Source organism: Xyrauchen texanus, chromosome 40, assembly GCF_025860055.1.
Source record: "Xyrauchen texanus isolate HMW12.3.18 chromosome 40, RBS_HiC_50CHRs, whole genome shotgun sequence".
Taxonomy (NCBI): Eukaryota; Metazoa; Chordata; class Actinopteri; order Cypriniformes; family Catostomidae; genus Xyrauchen; species Xyrauchen texanus.
The window spans coordinates 4320778-4336034 of record NC_068315.1 but is presented as its reverse complement, the minus strand read 5'-3'; the positions used below and the strand labels follow the sequence as shown (position 1 = coordinate 4336034).

Below are 15257 nucleotides of genomic sequence, written 5' to 3'. Positions count from 1 at the left end.
AACCCAAGAACTGTCAGAGTAATCAATCAATTTGTGATTTTAAGAATCGATATTGGGATCGTTCAAATAAAGATCGCAATCGGTCTACAAAAAAGCTAAATAACCATGACTCTCTTAATACATTAAAAAGCATTATTTATAACATGGCTATAGACACAAAAAATGAAAAACTACCCAGTGTGTTTCAGCGTGGGCTTCCATCAGAAATAGTCTCTGAGGAAGGCCTAAACCTAACCATAGAGTCCCTTTAAAAGAACCAAACTCTGACCCCTTTAAATGGACCAAAAAGTGAACCGAGTGAAAAAAAGACCCAGTTCTCTTTGCATTCACAATATGTGTGACCTCTAAAGTGGGCTCCGATTGCTTTTTAGTCCACTTGACCTGTTACGGGGTCTCAGTCCATTTTGCATTTACATTGTTGTTTTTGTGGAAACCAGACCAATTTTTAAAATACTAAATTGATGATAATTATTGTTATTATGGCTATATTAAATTATCTCTACATATATTATTTATGAGATTATTAAACATGTTTAATACCCTTAAAATGAATATTAAATCAATAGTACGTGTGTCTTTGTTCAATAAAACATATTTGAATGATTTTCTGAAAAAAACAACAACTATTAAATACTGTAAATATATAAAATCTTGTTTTTTATGAATTAAGAAGGAAAAGCAGAGCATTAAACTGAATGCTTTGAATTTTTATAGTAATAATACTGTATTTTGAGGCAAAATTCAATCAATAAAATCACGTATTGCCAACAAATATGCGATTGATCACAGTTTTATCTATTGACAGTGTCATTAATAACGTTTTATTTACCATCAAGGCTTAATACATCCATATATTATTTTTGTTAATATTATTATTAACTACATTTTAGCATTTGATCATTTTAGCTCGTTAGCATGACACCGAACTGATGTGGAGCGTGAGAAGCGGAGTGCCCGTCTGTGCACGTTTATGGTGCGAGCATCCGCCACTGACTCGGCATCATCTGCACAACAGAAGGCATGAAACAAATAATGTTCAGCAAAAATTCAAATTAAGAACGTGATGGATATATTCATTTGGAACTATATCAGATTGCAGGGGGATTTTTTAGCCCAGAGCCTCCATTAATTTCAAACCCTGGATGGAACTAGAGATGGAGATGAGAGATGTAACAGGTGTTTAAGTGTCTCTCTTCATCATGCAGCTGGTACACTTTTTGGCAGCTTTCCTTTATTACTTGGTCCAAGTCATCAACACAGCTTAAACCAGCATAAAGTGGTTTGGTGGTCTTAGCTGGTTTAAGCTGGTCTCCCAGCCTGGCCAAGCTGGTCTTCAAGCTCATTTTTTTTTCAGCAGGACAGCCTTGCAAATACCTCAACAACCATTAAGTTATCATTCATATCATTCATATCTAGTTTCCTTTTGGTTTGGGGTTTGTTTACATCCCTAACCAATAGTATGATAAATAGCATTAATTATGCTTGCCTCAGCAAGCACCAGTAATGATGGGCAGGCTTCCAGCATTCTCTGTCCATGAAGGACACTCGTAGAGTTGCATCAGCAAACATGCACCCCCCACACACACACCGAACGGTTGGCTGTCTGGTGCATTCAAAACAACCTGGAGCTGAACACGCTCAAAACGGTGGAGATGATTGTGGACTTTAGGAGGAACACCCCAACACTGACCCCCCTCACCATTCTAAACAGCACTGTGGCAGCAGTGGAGTCATTCAGGTTCCTGGGCACTACCATCTCACAGGACCTGAAGTGGGAGATACACATCGACTCCATTGTGAAAAAGGCCCAGCAGAGGTTGTACTTCCTTCGCCAGCTGAGGAAGTTCAACCTGCCACAGGTTCTGCTGAAACAGTTCTACTCAGCAGTCATTGAGTCTGTCCTCTGCACTTCAATAACTTTCTGGTTTGGTGCAGCTACGAAATCGGACATCAGAAGACTACAAAGGACAGTTCGGTCTGTTGAGAGGATTATTGGTTGCCCCCTGCCCCCCCTTCAAGAACTATACACTTCCAGATTGAGGAAAAAGGCTGTAAAAATCACTCTGGACCCCACTCACCCTGCCCACTATCTTTTTGAACTGTTGCCTTCTGGCCGGCGCTTCAGAGCTCTGAACACCAGAACCGTCAGACACAGGAACAGTTTTTTCCTTCAGGCCATCCATCTAATGAACAATTAAATTGCCCCATTGAGCAATAATTATGTGCAATACACAGTTTAATTTTAATTTATATTATCCAACATATCCACTTCTGCCATTACTTACATTGCTCTGTACATAATATACTGTTTTTTTGTTCTTTATATACAGATTGTATTAGATTTGCACTACGTGTGTGTATGTGGGTATGTATGAAGGTGAGTGTATGTACGTATATGTATAATTATTTATATTGTATTCTTTTTTGTTTTTTGTTTTAATTACCTATGTCTTGCTGCTGTTTTTGGTATTGCTTGTATTGTGTGTGCACTGTAAGCTTCTGTCACCAAGATAAATTCCTTGTATGTGTAAGCATACTTGGCAATAAAGCTGATTCTGATTCTGATATGTAATTGTGTATGCACTGATGCAGCATTACCCACCAATCTGCGGATCTCTCTTTCGCACTCTCTCTTGATGCGGTTGATTTCCTCCTGGTGAAGATGGTAAACGCTGCAGATCTCAGAGGCTTTGATCTTGCCGGCTTGAACAGCCACACTTAACGCCTCCTCCATGTGCCTTTTCACCCCCTTCAGCTCGGTGATCTCCTGCAGTAGCCGCAAGCGCTCCCCTTCGAAACTCCTCCTGGCCTCCTCTCGCACCTCTGCCATTAGTGCGGACTTTACCTGCAAAACCGTCAAAACCACATGGTCTGGACATATGTTCAGAAATTCAGATGAATACAAGTTGCAGTGATGCAAAACTCATTGGTTGTTCTTTTATCCTCGCAGCAACTCACAGTACATTCTCACAACAGGGACCACATTTACATTTATGCATTTGGCAGATGCTTTTATCCAAAGCAACTTACAGAGCCCTTATTACAGGGACAATCCTGTTGATTTTGGCATTAGTTTTCATCACATTGGTATGGAACAACCTGGAGTTAAGTGCCTTGCTCAAGGACACAATGGTGGTTCGAACCAACGACCTTCTGATTAACAGCCCTGTGCTTTAGCCATTACGCCACCACACCACCACTCCACCACTCCACTAGTGCTGGGTTAGTGCTTACACATGAAAGAAAGTCTGTCTTATCTAATGCTGTTAATTATACAAGGGCCCTTCTAAATTGGTACTTTAAGAAAAATAAAGCAAATTTGATTTTGGCATTAGTTTTCATCACATTGGTATGTAAATGTACATATGCAATGTATTCCATCAATAAATATGATGTATTCCATTGCAAAGGTTATATTGCATATATAAATATTGTGTTACATGCTCACTGTTTACATGTGTATTATGCACTACTTGCAAGTTTTTACATTGATATGTAGAACACAAGCTAAAACGGTACCGTCTCTTTAAGATTAAGATTCAACTTTATTGTCATTGTGCAGAGTACAGGTACAGAGCCAATGAAATGCATTTTTTCACATATCCCAACTAAAATGGGGTCAGAGCGCAGGGTCAGCCATGAAACAGCGCCCCTGGAGCAGATAGGGTCAAGGGCCTTGCTCAAGAGCCCAACAGTGGTATCTTGGCGGTGTATTGGTCAGTAACCCAGAGCCTTAACCGCTGAGCCACCACTGGCTCTTTAGAATAACAGTTAAGCGAGCGTCTCACGAAAGTGATTTGGTTCAGCACATATTAACGAGAGTTGCACGGCTTTATTTGTGATCAACAATTGATTGTAAAGAACAGAATTGGTATTATTTAATGTCAAATGGATTGCACAGATCTTGTCTTTGGAGACACATTACACAGAATGAATCAAACCAAACTTATACTCTCAACATGCAGTGAAACGATCTCGGTTCTAATCTTCGCCAATATACGACTGGTAAATTTACCAGCAGGTGGCTAATCACAGACATTTTTTGTCACGTAGAGACATTTGATCTCCTGTGCGAGTAATTTACTCAATGTACACATTGCGGAGGTTTGCACACAGAGGTCAAATTGGGATTTCAGAGGTGATGGAACCCTAAAATCGGGTGATTTCTTTAAAACAGAAAACTTCTGTTTTACTGGGATAAGATTTGTCTGTCATTATTTATGTATGTCATTATTCAACTGAATTGTAAAAATAATTACACCGAATATATGGTTTAGTGTTGTACATCAGATGACAGCTGGGACAAGTTTCCTTAATGGGGGAAAAAACACTTTCTATGAAACAACTTTTTACTCAAAATATTCAGATAATATAATTTTAATAAAAACATACGCAATACATTATAAAAGTTTAAAAATATATACATTTTCAAATGAAAAACAAACAAACCACAAAATAAAAATGAATACTGAATCAACAAAATGGAGGTCACACATAAATATACACATAACAGTGAACGGTTGGTCGGGTGGTGTTTTGATCTCGAGTTGATTGATATTTTGATCCATGTTGATGTTGCTTTTATGGAAGCCTATATCCGCCACATCAAATAAAACAAATCCAGCGCATCAGTCATTGTTTTGAGATATTATCTCACTATTTTGAGAAACCATTTCATTATTTCGAGAACACATATCTAAATTTTTAGATAATATCTCATTATTTCGAGATAATATTGCCTTATTCCAAAGTTACCAATTCAAAATAATGACATAAAATCTCAAATTATTGAGTTATTATTCAGGGGTATTGCTTTTTTAGAAGTGGCCACCTTGAGAGAGAGAATGGATGCAGTCATTGAGGTCTATCCAGAGGTGACACTATAAGATTGGTCAAATTAGTCAAAATTGCACATTTAACTCCAGTTAAGAAGTTACCCTTGGAGTGGAATTGCTGCTGTGGCAAGAACAATGGCTACCTTTGCATGCTCTGCTTGATTGTTCTGGATAGACTGCTTAAAACTTTCAAAATATTATCTCAAAATAATGACTTAAAAGCCACTCCGGGTAGCTTTTTAATAAACTAAGCAAACTTTCTTCTGCATATCAGTGGATCTACGGTAAGAAAAGGGTGAGCTGTTGATTCCATATTACGCTATTTCTATGAAAATGAGATTTGACAATGGCACGCTACAGAAGCAGAACCCACATCTGTGTATGGGGGTGCATTGTCTCGTGCTGTTCTTGTATGTTGCCTCTATCAGCACCAGCAACTGACTAGAGCAGCATAATGAACTTGAAATATTTTTAAGTGCACTCGCTAAATAGAGACAGAATGTGTCAAATGGATCAAACAAAAAACAAGAAATGGAACAGATTGACAAACAAGCAATCCCATATCAGCCCAGTTTAACCCCTGGTTGCACATGGAGTAAAAGATTGATCTTAGGATTTTAATAATCGATAAAGTCCTGGTAACAACATTCAACATCTATACATAGCTTTTTGGTACCTTGTCGGTGGATCCATCTCTGAGGGCACCAACAAGCGCCTGGAGTCTCTGGATCTCTCCATCTTTAACTTTAATGACCCGCACCAGTTCTGACTCATGCTGGCGTAGGAGCGTCTCCCGGACACTGTGCAACTCCCGAAGCTTCTCTTCGTGCATTTTGGCCTTTAACTCTGTCACCACAACTGTTGACTTGTTCTGCTCATGACGAACCTCGTGAGACTTCTCCCTCTCTAGCTTGCTAACCTTAAAGATAAGATGTAAACAGATCAACATTTTAGTTTTATGGCTTGTACTGTTGTCCAAGTCTATTAACTTTAGAGTACTCCTTAAGTTGTCAAACATTAGACTTTTAGCAGATATAAACATTTAAAATGTACTGTCTTTCTCTTAGGAAAACTACAGATAGCACAAAAAATGTTGTCCAATCTAATGCGCTCTAGAATGAGAATGTCCCTCCCCCTGCAAACAAATATCCCATTATGCATTTCAAATGACATATTCAAATGAAAAATGGAAAAATATAAAACTATTGAAGAAGTTTGAGTGTAGGGGTCCTACTCGATTGCATCAATCACAGTGTGTAATGAAAGTGGATGGTTGCTGCAGAGCTCTTTTGCTGCACATTGTTTGCCACAATTCCCTGATTGGTGGAGTGTTTCTCTTCAGGCCTATGGGTAGTATAGATCTTCACCAGAAATTCTGCTTTAAAACACGATTTCTGAATAATTACGATGAAATATCATGGACTGATGGCTCCAGTAGAAGCATATACTACATTTACATTTATATTAATAAACAACCTCGAAGCTTACGGTATGTTTGTCTTATAGGCTTATAAGTTAATGTTGAAATTAATTCGCCCATGAAAGAAAATGAATGGGATTTATACTTCTGGAACCAGACTGTTATAGTCTATTTACAAATCATGGTTCATGGCTGTGAGTTTCTAAAATCTATTAGCTCTTGAATATGTCCCACTCAAACTTCCTGTTGTAATAGGATATATGTCAGCACAGGACAGAAAACTGCTCGTCAAGCAATTTTTTAGTCTTTAAAAGGATCTTAGCCATTTTGCTCTTTTTTGCTAGACTTCGCCACTGCAATTAACAACCTCCAGTCCTTCAACCACATGCCTTCTCCCTAAAACCCAGCCCTCAAAAGACATGTAAGCCAACCTGATGTCAGTTGGGTTGAACATTCCTTTCTGTTTCCTGACACTTTTATCCAAAGCGACTTACAGTGCACTTATTACAGGGACAATCCCCCCGGAGCAACCTGGAGTTAAGTGCCTTGCTCAAGGACATAATGGTGGTGGCTGTGGGGATTGAACCAGCAACCTTCTGATTACCAGTTATGTGCTTTAGCCCATTACGCTACCACCACTCCCAAGTACGCTACTGCCACTACCACTGCCACTCCCAATGCCAACAACATAGGCACAGATTAAGGTAGGGATGATGGGGACATTTCCCTATCAATTTTAATAACATCGGAAATGTCCCGACCAACATTTTTGCAATTTTACCATGCAGAAATGATTATCCTACCTCCTACTTCTTCTGAAACAGTGCATAAATGGTCTTGTCACATGGCACTTGTTGCTTTCTCAGCAATGTTCAGGATGCCCAAAGTCTTTTGTAAGATTTTTTTAAAAACACTGGTGGATTTCCATTGGTATAGTATCTTATCGTTGAAATTAACAGTCAATAGTGTGAACAGTTATTATATCAACGCGTGCTACCCCGACGGCTTTCGCTGTTGCGCGCTATCAACAAATATAGGCTAATAATTAATATTGTGACCAGCAAAGAAGAAATTATTTTAATTTAACATATTAGACTTGTTATATGAGGTAATAATGTTATTTTGCCTATATTACCAAACTGACTTTCTTGCATTTTCTTAATATCAATGTTTTTTTAATAATATCCTTGCTATAGTATATGTCCCTAACAACTTTTAAACAAAACATACACCCTTGAATTACAGCACCTTTAACTCAGAGCTGACCCTGCCTGAAAATATAACTGAAAACAACTGACCCATAGACTTCAATTGTATAATGCACATTTAACAACGTTTTCTGAGAGTTGTTTATGCAAAGTAACACTGCACGACAGTTGTAGGCAATGTTCCATAATTCAGTGCAGTACAGATATTCATTGTGTCCTATAAATAGAGCATTAGTGTTTCAGGACATGACCATACAATAGAATACTCAGGGTCATATTAGGACACGTCCTCTCCTAACACAATTCGACACATGCTACCACAGGCTCACGATAAACAACAATAAACGTAACAGAGACCATCTTGAATTTCAACCACAACATGTTGTGGTTGACACGATATTTTGGAGAGCTTTTATCTCTTTCATATTATTGTATTGTATGAGTGTATTTGTATAGGGACAGTACAAAAAACATAATTTCAGTTAAAAGAATAAAAAAGATGCAATGCACATAGAGATTATAGCACCTGCTAATTTTCATCCCAAGTCCCTAGAAGAGCCTTTAAATAATAATAATAATAATAAAAATAAAAAAACACACATGCAAAATAAATGAATAAATGAATGAATGAATGAATGAATGAATGAATGAATGAATGAATAAATAAATAAAATAAAATAAAAAATAGACTAAACTAAGAGTGAGTGCAAGTCTGATTAGTGGGTCCTATTTTACTCTGGTCCTTTCTGGTCCTAATTATATTTTGCATAAAGAATATGAAGCCTAATTTTGGGTCATTATGAATATTTTGCATTTTGAAATAATTTTCAGGATGGTTACGCACATTTGCACTCTACAGAAATGCAAAAAAAAAGATGCTCATTACTGCAATGTGGATAATATTATATATTATTTAAATTATAAAAATGTATTCATCACAGTAGTACTCTCTTGGTACTGCCTTTCATTTAAATGTAATGCATTAGTGTTTTTACAGTAATGACAATCATTGAAAACAATGTGTTGCAGTAATAAGAATTGAGAGGGGGGTCTTCTAAACAGAGGCACATTAAACTCTGAGTCTGAAAGACTGGCATTAATAATATTGATATATTGATTGAAGAGGACAAATCAGTGCTCTGTACCCTGTAGGTCTGCTGACTTTTACAGATCTGACTCTGAACATCGGCAACAAGATAAATGGTAAACATGAGGTGGAATAGCTGGCTGAAACAACATCACCTTGGAACAAACTGGGTCAAAACAATGTGTAGACAGCAAATAACTGTTAGTCCACAGGAAGTTTACATTTTTAATGCAGCTGGAGAGAATATGTGAACACGGTTATCTACAGAGCCCATGTAGTCAGCAGAGAGACGGAGGCCATGACATCCTATTAGCCCCTGATGAAGACCATCCATAACGAAAAAGGAATGTTTTGGGTTCAATACAAGTTAAGCTCTATCAACTTCATTTGTGGTATAATCTTGCTTACCACACAAAATTATTTAGACTAATCCCTCATTAATCCCTACCATTCACACATGCAACGGCTTTCCATTTTTTATCCGTTTGGCTTCCATTCAAACATCAGGGCCAAAATAACTGTGTTAGACTCTGTGATATTGTTTACCAGAAAACATAGTGTATAACTGTTCACAGGAAGCAAACTACACACATGTGAATTATATGGGTAATGCATAACCAGATCCCCCACCAAGAAAAATAGTCCCACCTCAAAAAAGTATCTTCACAGCTAAAACAGGTAAATATACAAGTTTTCACTGAATACGTTGAAAAAACAAACAAACGGTTTTTAACAAAGATACAAGCTTCAAATTTCAGCTTTCAAATTCTCTGGATCTCTGGCCCACCAGACTCACCTCACAATGAAATAGAAAATAGTAGGTTGACCTTTCATAGGCTAAAACTGGTCTGTGCTTACCGAAATTCGAAACACTGCCCCCAGTGGCCAAAGCAGTAAGTGTTGTTGGGTATATGGACACATGTGTACCCCCAACACAAACCCCAAACCTAAACATCAGTGGAGTAAACATATAATGTTAGAAGGAAAAATGCAACCTCTGAATCGTGCTTATCACTAATTTTGCAAACACAATAACTTCTGGTATCAATGCGAGATCTTAACCTGGATCTCCCACACTACTGACAACAAGCTTGTGGCTACGCCAAAGGGAAAGGTAGACATGCTGGGGTCGATGCAAATACGTCTGATAGGATATGGCACTTGCCAGTGAAACAGCATAATGTGGCCAATCCTAGGGTACCAGAACTCTTGGAAACAACATGCCGACTTGCCGTGTGATCACGTAGGGCCACCACAGACTTTCGTTTAACTGCCTTACTGTAGCTGCAATGTTTATATATATATATTGTTTAAGGACCCGTCAATTTACACCTGCGTCAGACATGCTTGTGTAGTGTCTCGGGTGTGTTGCGTCATAAATATAAAATGTTTAGGTCACTGTGTCAAGTTAAATATAGTTTAATACTTAATCTTTAAACACATTTTGAGATCACTTAGTTCGGATTTTCGCTCCTTCAAGTGTTTTGAGCGTAAACGTAACGCACGTTTGTGTTGTTCTGTCTACTGAAGTGTTTTCTTCACTGTATAAACTGCACGTTGCTCTTAAAGCTGAAGTTTCACTTACTGCCCTCTGGAGTAAACAGGTGGTACTACAAGCTTGCATTTCTCAGGAATCTTCCTTATTATAGTCCGTGGGCATTGCGATTAATTGCGTAAATTTTTTTAACATGTTATTTTTTGTACAATTAATCGTACTGAATTAAGGCGTTAAATCGACAGACCTAAAGGATCAATTTCTCATTAATGCAATTATCTAATCAACCAATCACATGGCAGTTGCTTCAATGCATTTAGGGGTGTGGTCCTGGTCAAGACAATCTCCTGAACTCCAAACTGAATGTCAGAATGGGAAAGAAAGGTGATTTAAGCAATTTTGAGCGTGGCATGGTTGTTGGTGCCAGACGGGCCGGTCTGAGTATTTCACAATCTGCTCAGTTACTGGGATTTACAAAGAATGGTGTGAAAAGGGAAAAACATCCAGTATGCGGCAGTTCTGTGGGCGAAAATGCCTTGTTGATGCTAGAGGTCAGAGGAGAATGGGCCGACTGATTCAAGCTGATAGAAGAGCAACTTTGACTGAAATAACCACTCGTTACAACCGAGGTATGCAGCAAAGCATTTGTGAAGCCACAACACGCACAACCTTGAGGCGGATGGGCTACAACAGCAGAAGACCCCACCGGGTACCACTCATCTCCACTACAAATAGGAAAAAGAGGCTACAATTTGCAAGAGCTGACCAAAATTGGACAGTTGAAGACTGGAAAAATGTTGCCTGGTCTGATGAGTCTCGATTTCTGTTGAGACATTCAGATGGTAGAGTCAGAATTTGGCGTAAACAGAATGAGAACATGGATCCATCATGCCTTGTTACCACTGTGCAGGCTGGTGGTGGTGGTGTAATGGTGTGGGGGATGTTTTCTTGGCACACTTTAGGCCCCTTAGTGCCAATTGGGCATCGTTTAAATGCCACGGCCTACCTGAGCATTGTTTCTGACCATGTCCATCCCTTTATGGCCACCATGTACCCATCCTCTGATGGCTACTTCCAGCAGGATAATGCACCATGTCACAAAGCTCGAATCATTTCAAATTGGTTTCTTGAACATGACAATGAGTTCACTATACTAAAATGGCCCCCACAGTCACCAGATCTCAACCCAATAGAGCATCTTTGGGATGTGGTGGAACGGGAGCTTCGTGCCCTGGATGTGCATCCCACAAATCTCCATCAACTGCAAGATGCTATCCTATCAATATGGGCCAACATTTCTAAAGAATGCTTTCAGCACCTTGTTGAATCAATGCCACGTAGAATTAAGGCAGTTCTTAAGGCGAAAGGGGGTCAAACACAGTATTAGTATGGTGTTCCTAATAATCCTTTAGGTGAGTGTATATACATTTATTTTATTTTTTTGTGGTAATCAACATTATGCCACAAATGCTGTCAATACTTGTATTGAACCAAAAACATTCCTTTAATTAAAGTAATGTGAAATAATACATTGCCAAAACAATAGAGCAGGCTAGCAAAACAAACTGTAGCCTATAAAATGTGTGCTCTTTATCACAGCCAGATAATGTGCAAAACACGTTAAAAACATTTGAGGATTCACAGAGGGCTGTGTCCAGCAGTGACAGGGTTGCACTAGGTTGCATTAGTCTTTTATGCCAGCCTTTGATGTTTGGAAGAAACAAGAAACAATGCTGAAGAAATACATCAAAAACTTCCTTTTCTCTGAGTTTCTTTACACTGAGAGACTTGCTTCTGACATTTTGATATGAGAGAGTGTGAAACACAGGCCAGGGAATATGATTGAAACCTTCCCAAACTAATTTTAAAAGGTCCAGTCCAGAAATATTACTGATAATTAGCCTACATGCCTCTAATCCTCAATCAAAACCAACATCTCTCTTCTATTTTACAGTACTCTAGTAGCAATTGCACAACCTAAAGCCACTATTAGTTGGAGACATGCCGTGTGAGACAACAAATCCATCCGTGTCCATCATACATGAAGAGTATTGTTTGTTCAGGCATACCAACAGCAGAGACAGCTCCTACGTCTCCTCTTACTGTCAGTCTAAGGAAACAATAGTTGCATTGATGCTAGCTGCTAGCAGCAGTCTGACAGCACATCTGTGAGGCGTTTCAGACAGTTTTCACACGTGCTGTCACAGCACTCGGGAAGATGAGATCTTTAGTTTCATGGTGCGTGCATCAAGAGACTTTCTGAAAGCTAGCTTTTTCGAACATGGCTAATCTACGAATCTGATGCTAAGTGACTGTTTTATGTTTCTAGCGCAGTAGTAAAGTAGTGTGATTATAAAAGTACATAGGGATAGGGAGATTCTAGCTGAAGTTATTTCAGTGGCTTACAGTGTCTTACAAATTCTGTCATAATTTACTCATCCTTATGTCATTCCAAACCCTAATGCTTGGTCATTCCTCATCAAGACGTACCTGGCTCAAAATGTAGCTTTTTATTTTTTTACTGGTCAAAGAAAAACATAAATTATGATGAAAGCTTAAATATTAATAAATGCCACGGATCAGTATTTATTGTGTAATTTATTATTTTGTACAGGGGGTTAAATAAAATGCTTATGATTTTGGAGCAAAACTACAGGTTAAAAAAAATAAAAAAACCTTAGAAAGGTGGCAGCAGCGTTATTTTATTTTTCACACAGAGACAGATCTATTACTAAAAATAGCAGGCTTCAGCACCTTTGTTGCATTCTACACCAACGGTGTCAAAAAACACCTTTTTAAGCTATTTTTCCAAAAGTTGCAGCACCTAAAACTCCAGTCGTTTTAAAGATATCTTAATATCCTTTGAAACACTGGTTCTGAACAAACTCTCCTTTTTGTATCTTAATTTGTAAGGCCCTATATGGTTAAATCCTAGAGATATGAGGCTCTCAATGTGGCTCTATGAATACATTTCTTCAATTCTTCAATTTGACCTATTTTTGATGGTCGAAAACCAAATGTGCCATGATATAAAGACAGTTTTATCTTGTTCAACAAAAAAGGTGTAAAGAACATATAATGTTAAAATAAAAAATTGAGCTTATTTATTCACATAAATAAAAGGACACAAATAAAAAAATAAAATATAAAACCTTCATAGCCTATATGTTGTACAGATGACTTATGTGCATTATATTTCAGGTCTTCTCAAGACATACAATAGCTTTGTATATGGAGGAAATAACATTTATTTTTGGTGAACTATTCCTTGAAATTAATTTCACAAACAGTTCTGTAAAATTATCTGTGTGTCTTTCCCTGCAATGTCTCTCTGGTGCTCTGTTCGTCTAACATGATTCTTTAATACATCAGACATTATTCACAGGCAAGGCAGTGCTCAAGATCCGCCTTTGACTAATTGACTAAACTAACCCTGTCTCCATATTTTTCCAAGAGCCAGAATATTACAATACAACTCTCCCATTACTGCCAGATTTGCACAGGCAGAGAACGCATTGTTCCAGATAATTTCCTTTAAATCAAAGATCATACTAAATTGTACAACACCAAGGACAATCGAAGAAGTCCTCCTTCATGTAACCAAGGACAACACAGCAGAATGACAGTACAGCTAAATACAGCATGCAATGTACTGAAGAGATTTCAAGCTACTCTACAGTACATATACACCGTCAGATAATTGAACCTCAATAATCTATCTACTATAATGTTCATTGTTTGATTGCACTTACAGTATTATGATTTGACATTTTCTTAATGGCAGCATTAATATAAATGTGGCTGACACTATTGGGAATAATTAGAGTAATGATGGGTTCCTTTATGGCTCATTTACATCATGCAGATAATAAAAGGGTCAAACGGCAACATACATTAAAATCCTCTATGATATACTGTATAAATATAGAGAATCCTTTTAAGTGAATAATAATTTAAAATTGGCCCTATTTGTTTTCTTATTGCATAAACCTTGGTCTTATTGTGCACGATTTATATTATGCATGCATGTTATTGCAAGTAAAAAATATTTACAAAGTCTTTCTAATCTTTTATTAAAATGTAATAACTTCCTCAGCAGAAAACCGATGGAGTGCGTACTCCAGGTAGGGAAGGAGGTATTGCCCCAAGTGAAGGAGTTCAAGTACCTCGGGGTCTTGTTCACGAGTGAGGGGACAATGGAGCGGGAGGTTGGCCGGAGAATTGGGGCGGTATTGCACTCGCTCTATCGGACTGTTGTCACGAAAAGAGAGCTGAGCCGGAAGGCAAAGCTCTCGATCTAATGGTCAATTTTAATTCCTACCCTCACCTATGGTCATGAAAGTAATGGACTAAGTTAAACCAAGTTTCCTAATGCTAATGAACCCATAAAGCTGCTAACACCACACATGATGGGTCAACACAGACACTTAATCAAAAGCCCAATCCACAAAACATGCGAGGCTCATGACTTTGCCATGAAGGAAAATTGCACCAAACATCAGTACACCAGGATTTGAGCCAGTAAATTTCATCAGTGCCGCTTTCGTTGAATCTCACACCTTTAGGGTTCCTTTATTAGTCTAAATGCTATAAAATCCAAAATAAATGCATCTAATCGATAGGCCAGACTTTCAGATTTTAAACAAGTTGCTAAATTATATAGTATGTTAATCCACTAAACAAAAATTAAAAGTCAGTTGATGACTTAAAAGGCAAAGGGTTTATAATATCTGAAATTTTCTGAAGTTTTAGACATAACCAAGCAATATTTAATATTTATATCTATTTACTGTCAAGCGCTCTTTTATCCAATCGCCGAACCGTACTTAGATGTTTGAAGGATCTCACTGGCAGTGAAACATACATAAATACCAAATAAAGGCATCTTAGTAGCATGTTACACAATTATTGGTAGTGTTTTGATACCCTCCTACCTCCATATACTGCCTTTTTTCTGGATTCATACACAGCAAGAATCTCCACTTTGATTACATTTTGCAGATCAGATTCCTGTTGGATATTTCTAAATGTACTTTATATTGGCTACCATTAATTATTCTTTACAAACCTACTTTGACTGGACTCTTGTATGAGCCACATACGTAATACAGGACATGAATTAAAAGCACTTTTAGTGAAGATGCGCCACATCAAGATGGCTATCAGAGGCTGAACTCTAAAGTAAATAAATCTTTCAGTTATACAGCCGTAC

At 37.9% G+C, this 15257-nt stretch overlaps 1 protein-coding gene across 6 annotated transcripts in view; it reads right to left on the bottom strand.

The window, feature by feature from the left end:
• The window catches only part of LOC127633831 (janus kinase and microtubule-interacting protein 3-like), a 49036-nt gene that overhangs the window by 24617 nt on the left and 9162 nt on the right, over window positions 1–15257 (bottom strand). For all 6 annotated transcript variants that reach the window (XM_052113165.1, XM_052113168.1, XM_052113169.1 and 3 more), the window contains 2 exons: window positions 5512–5754; window positions 2603–2845 (listed from right to left, as the gene is read on the bottom strand). In XM_052113165.1, the coding sequence (XP_051969125.1) occupies window positions 2603–2845; window positions 5512–5754 (486 nt within the window). The remainder of the gene's footprint in view (window positions 1–2602; window positions 2846–5511; window positions 5755–15257) is intronic.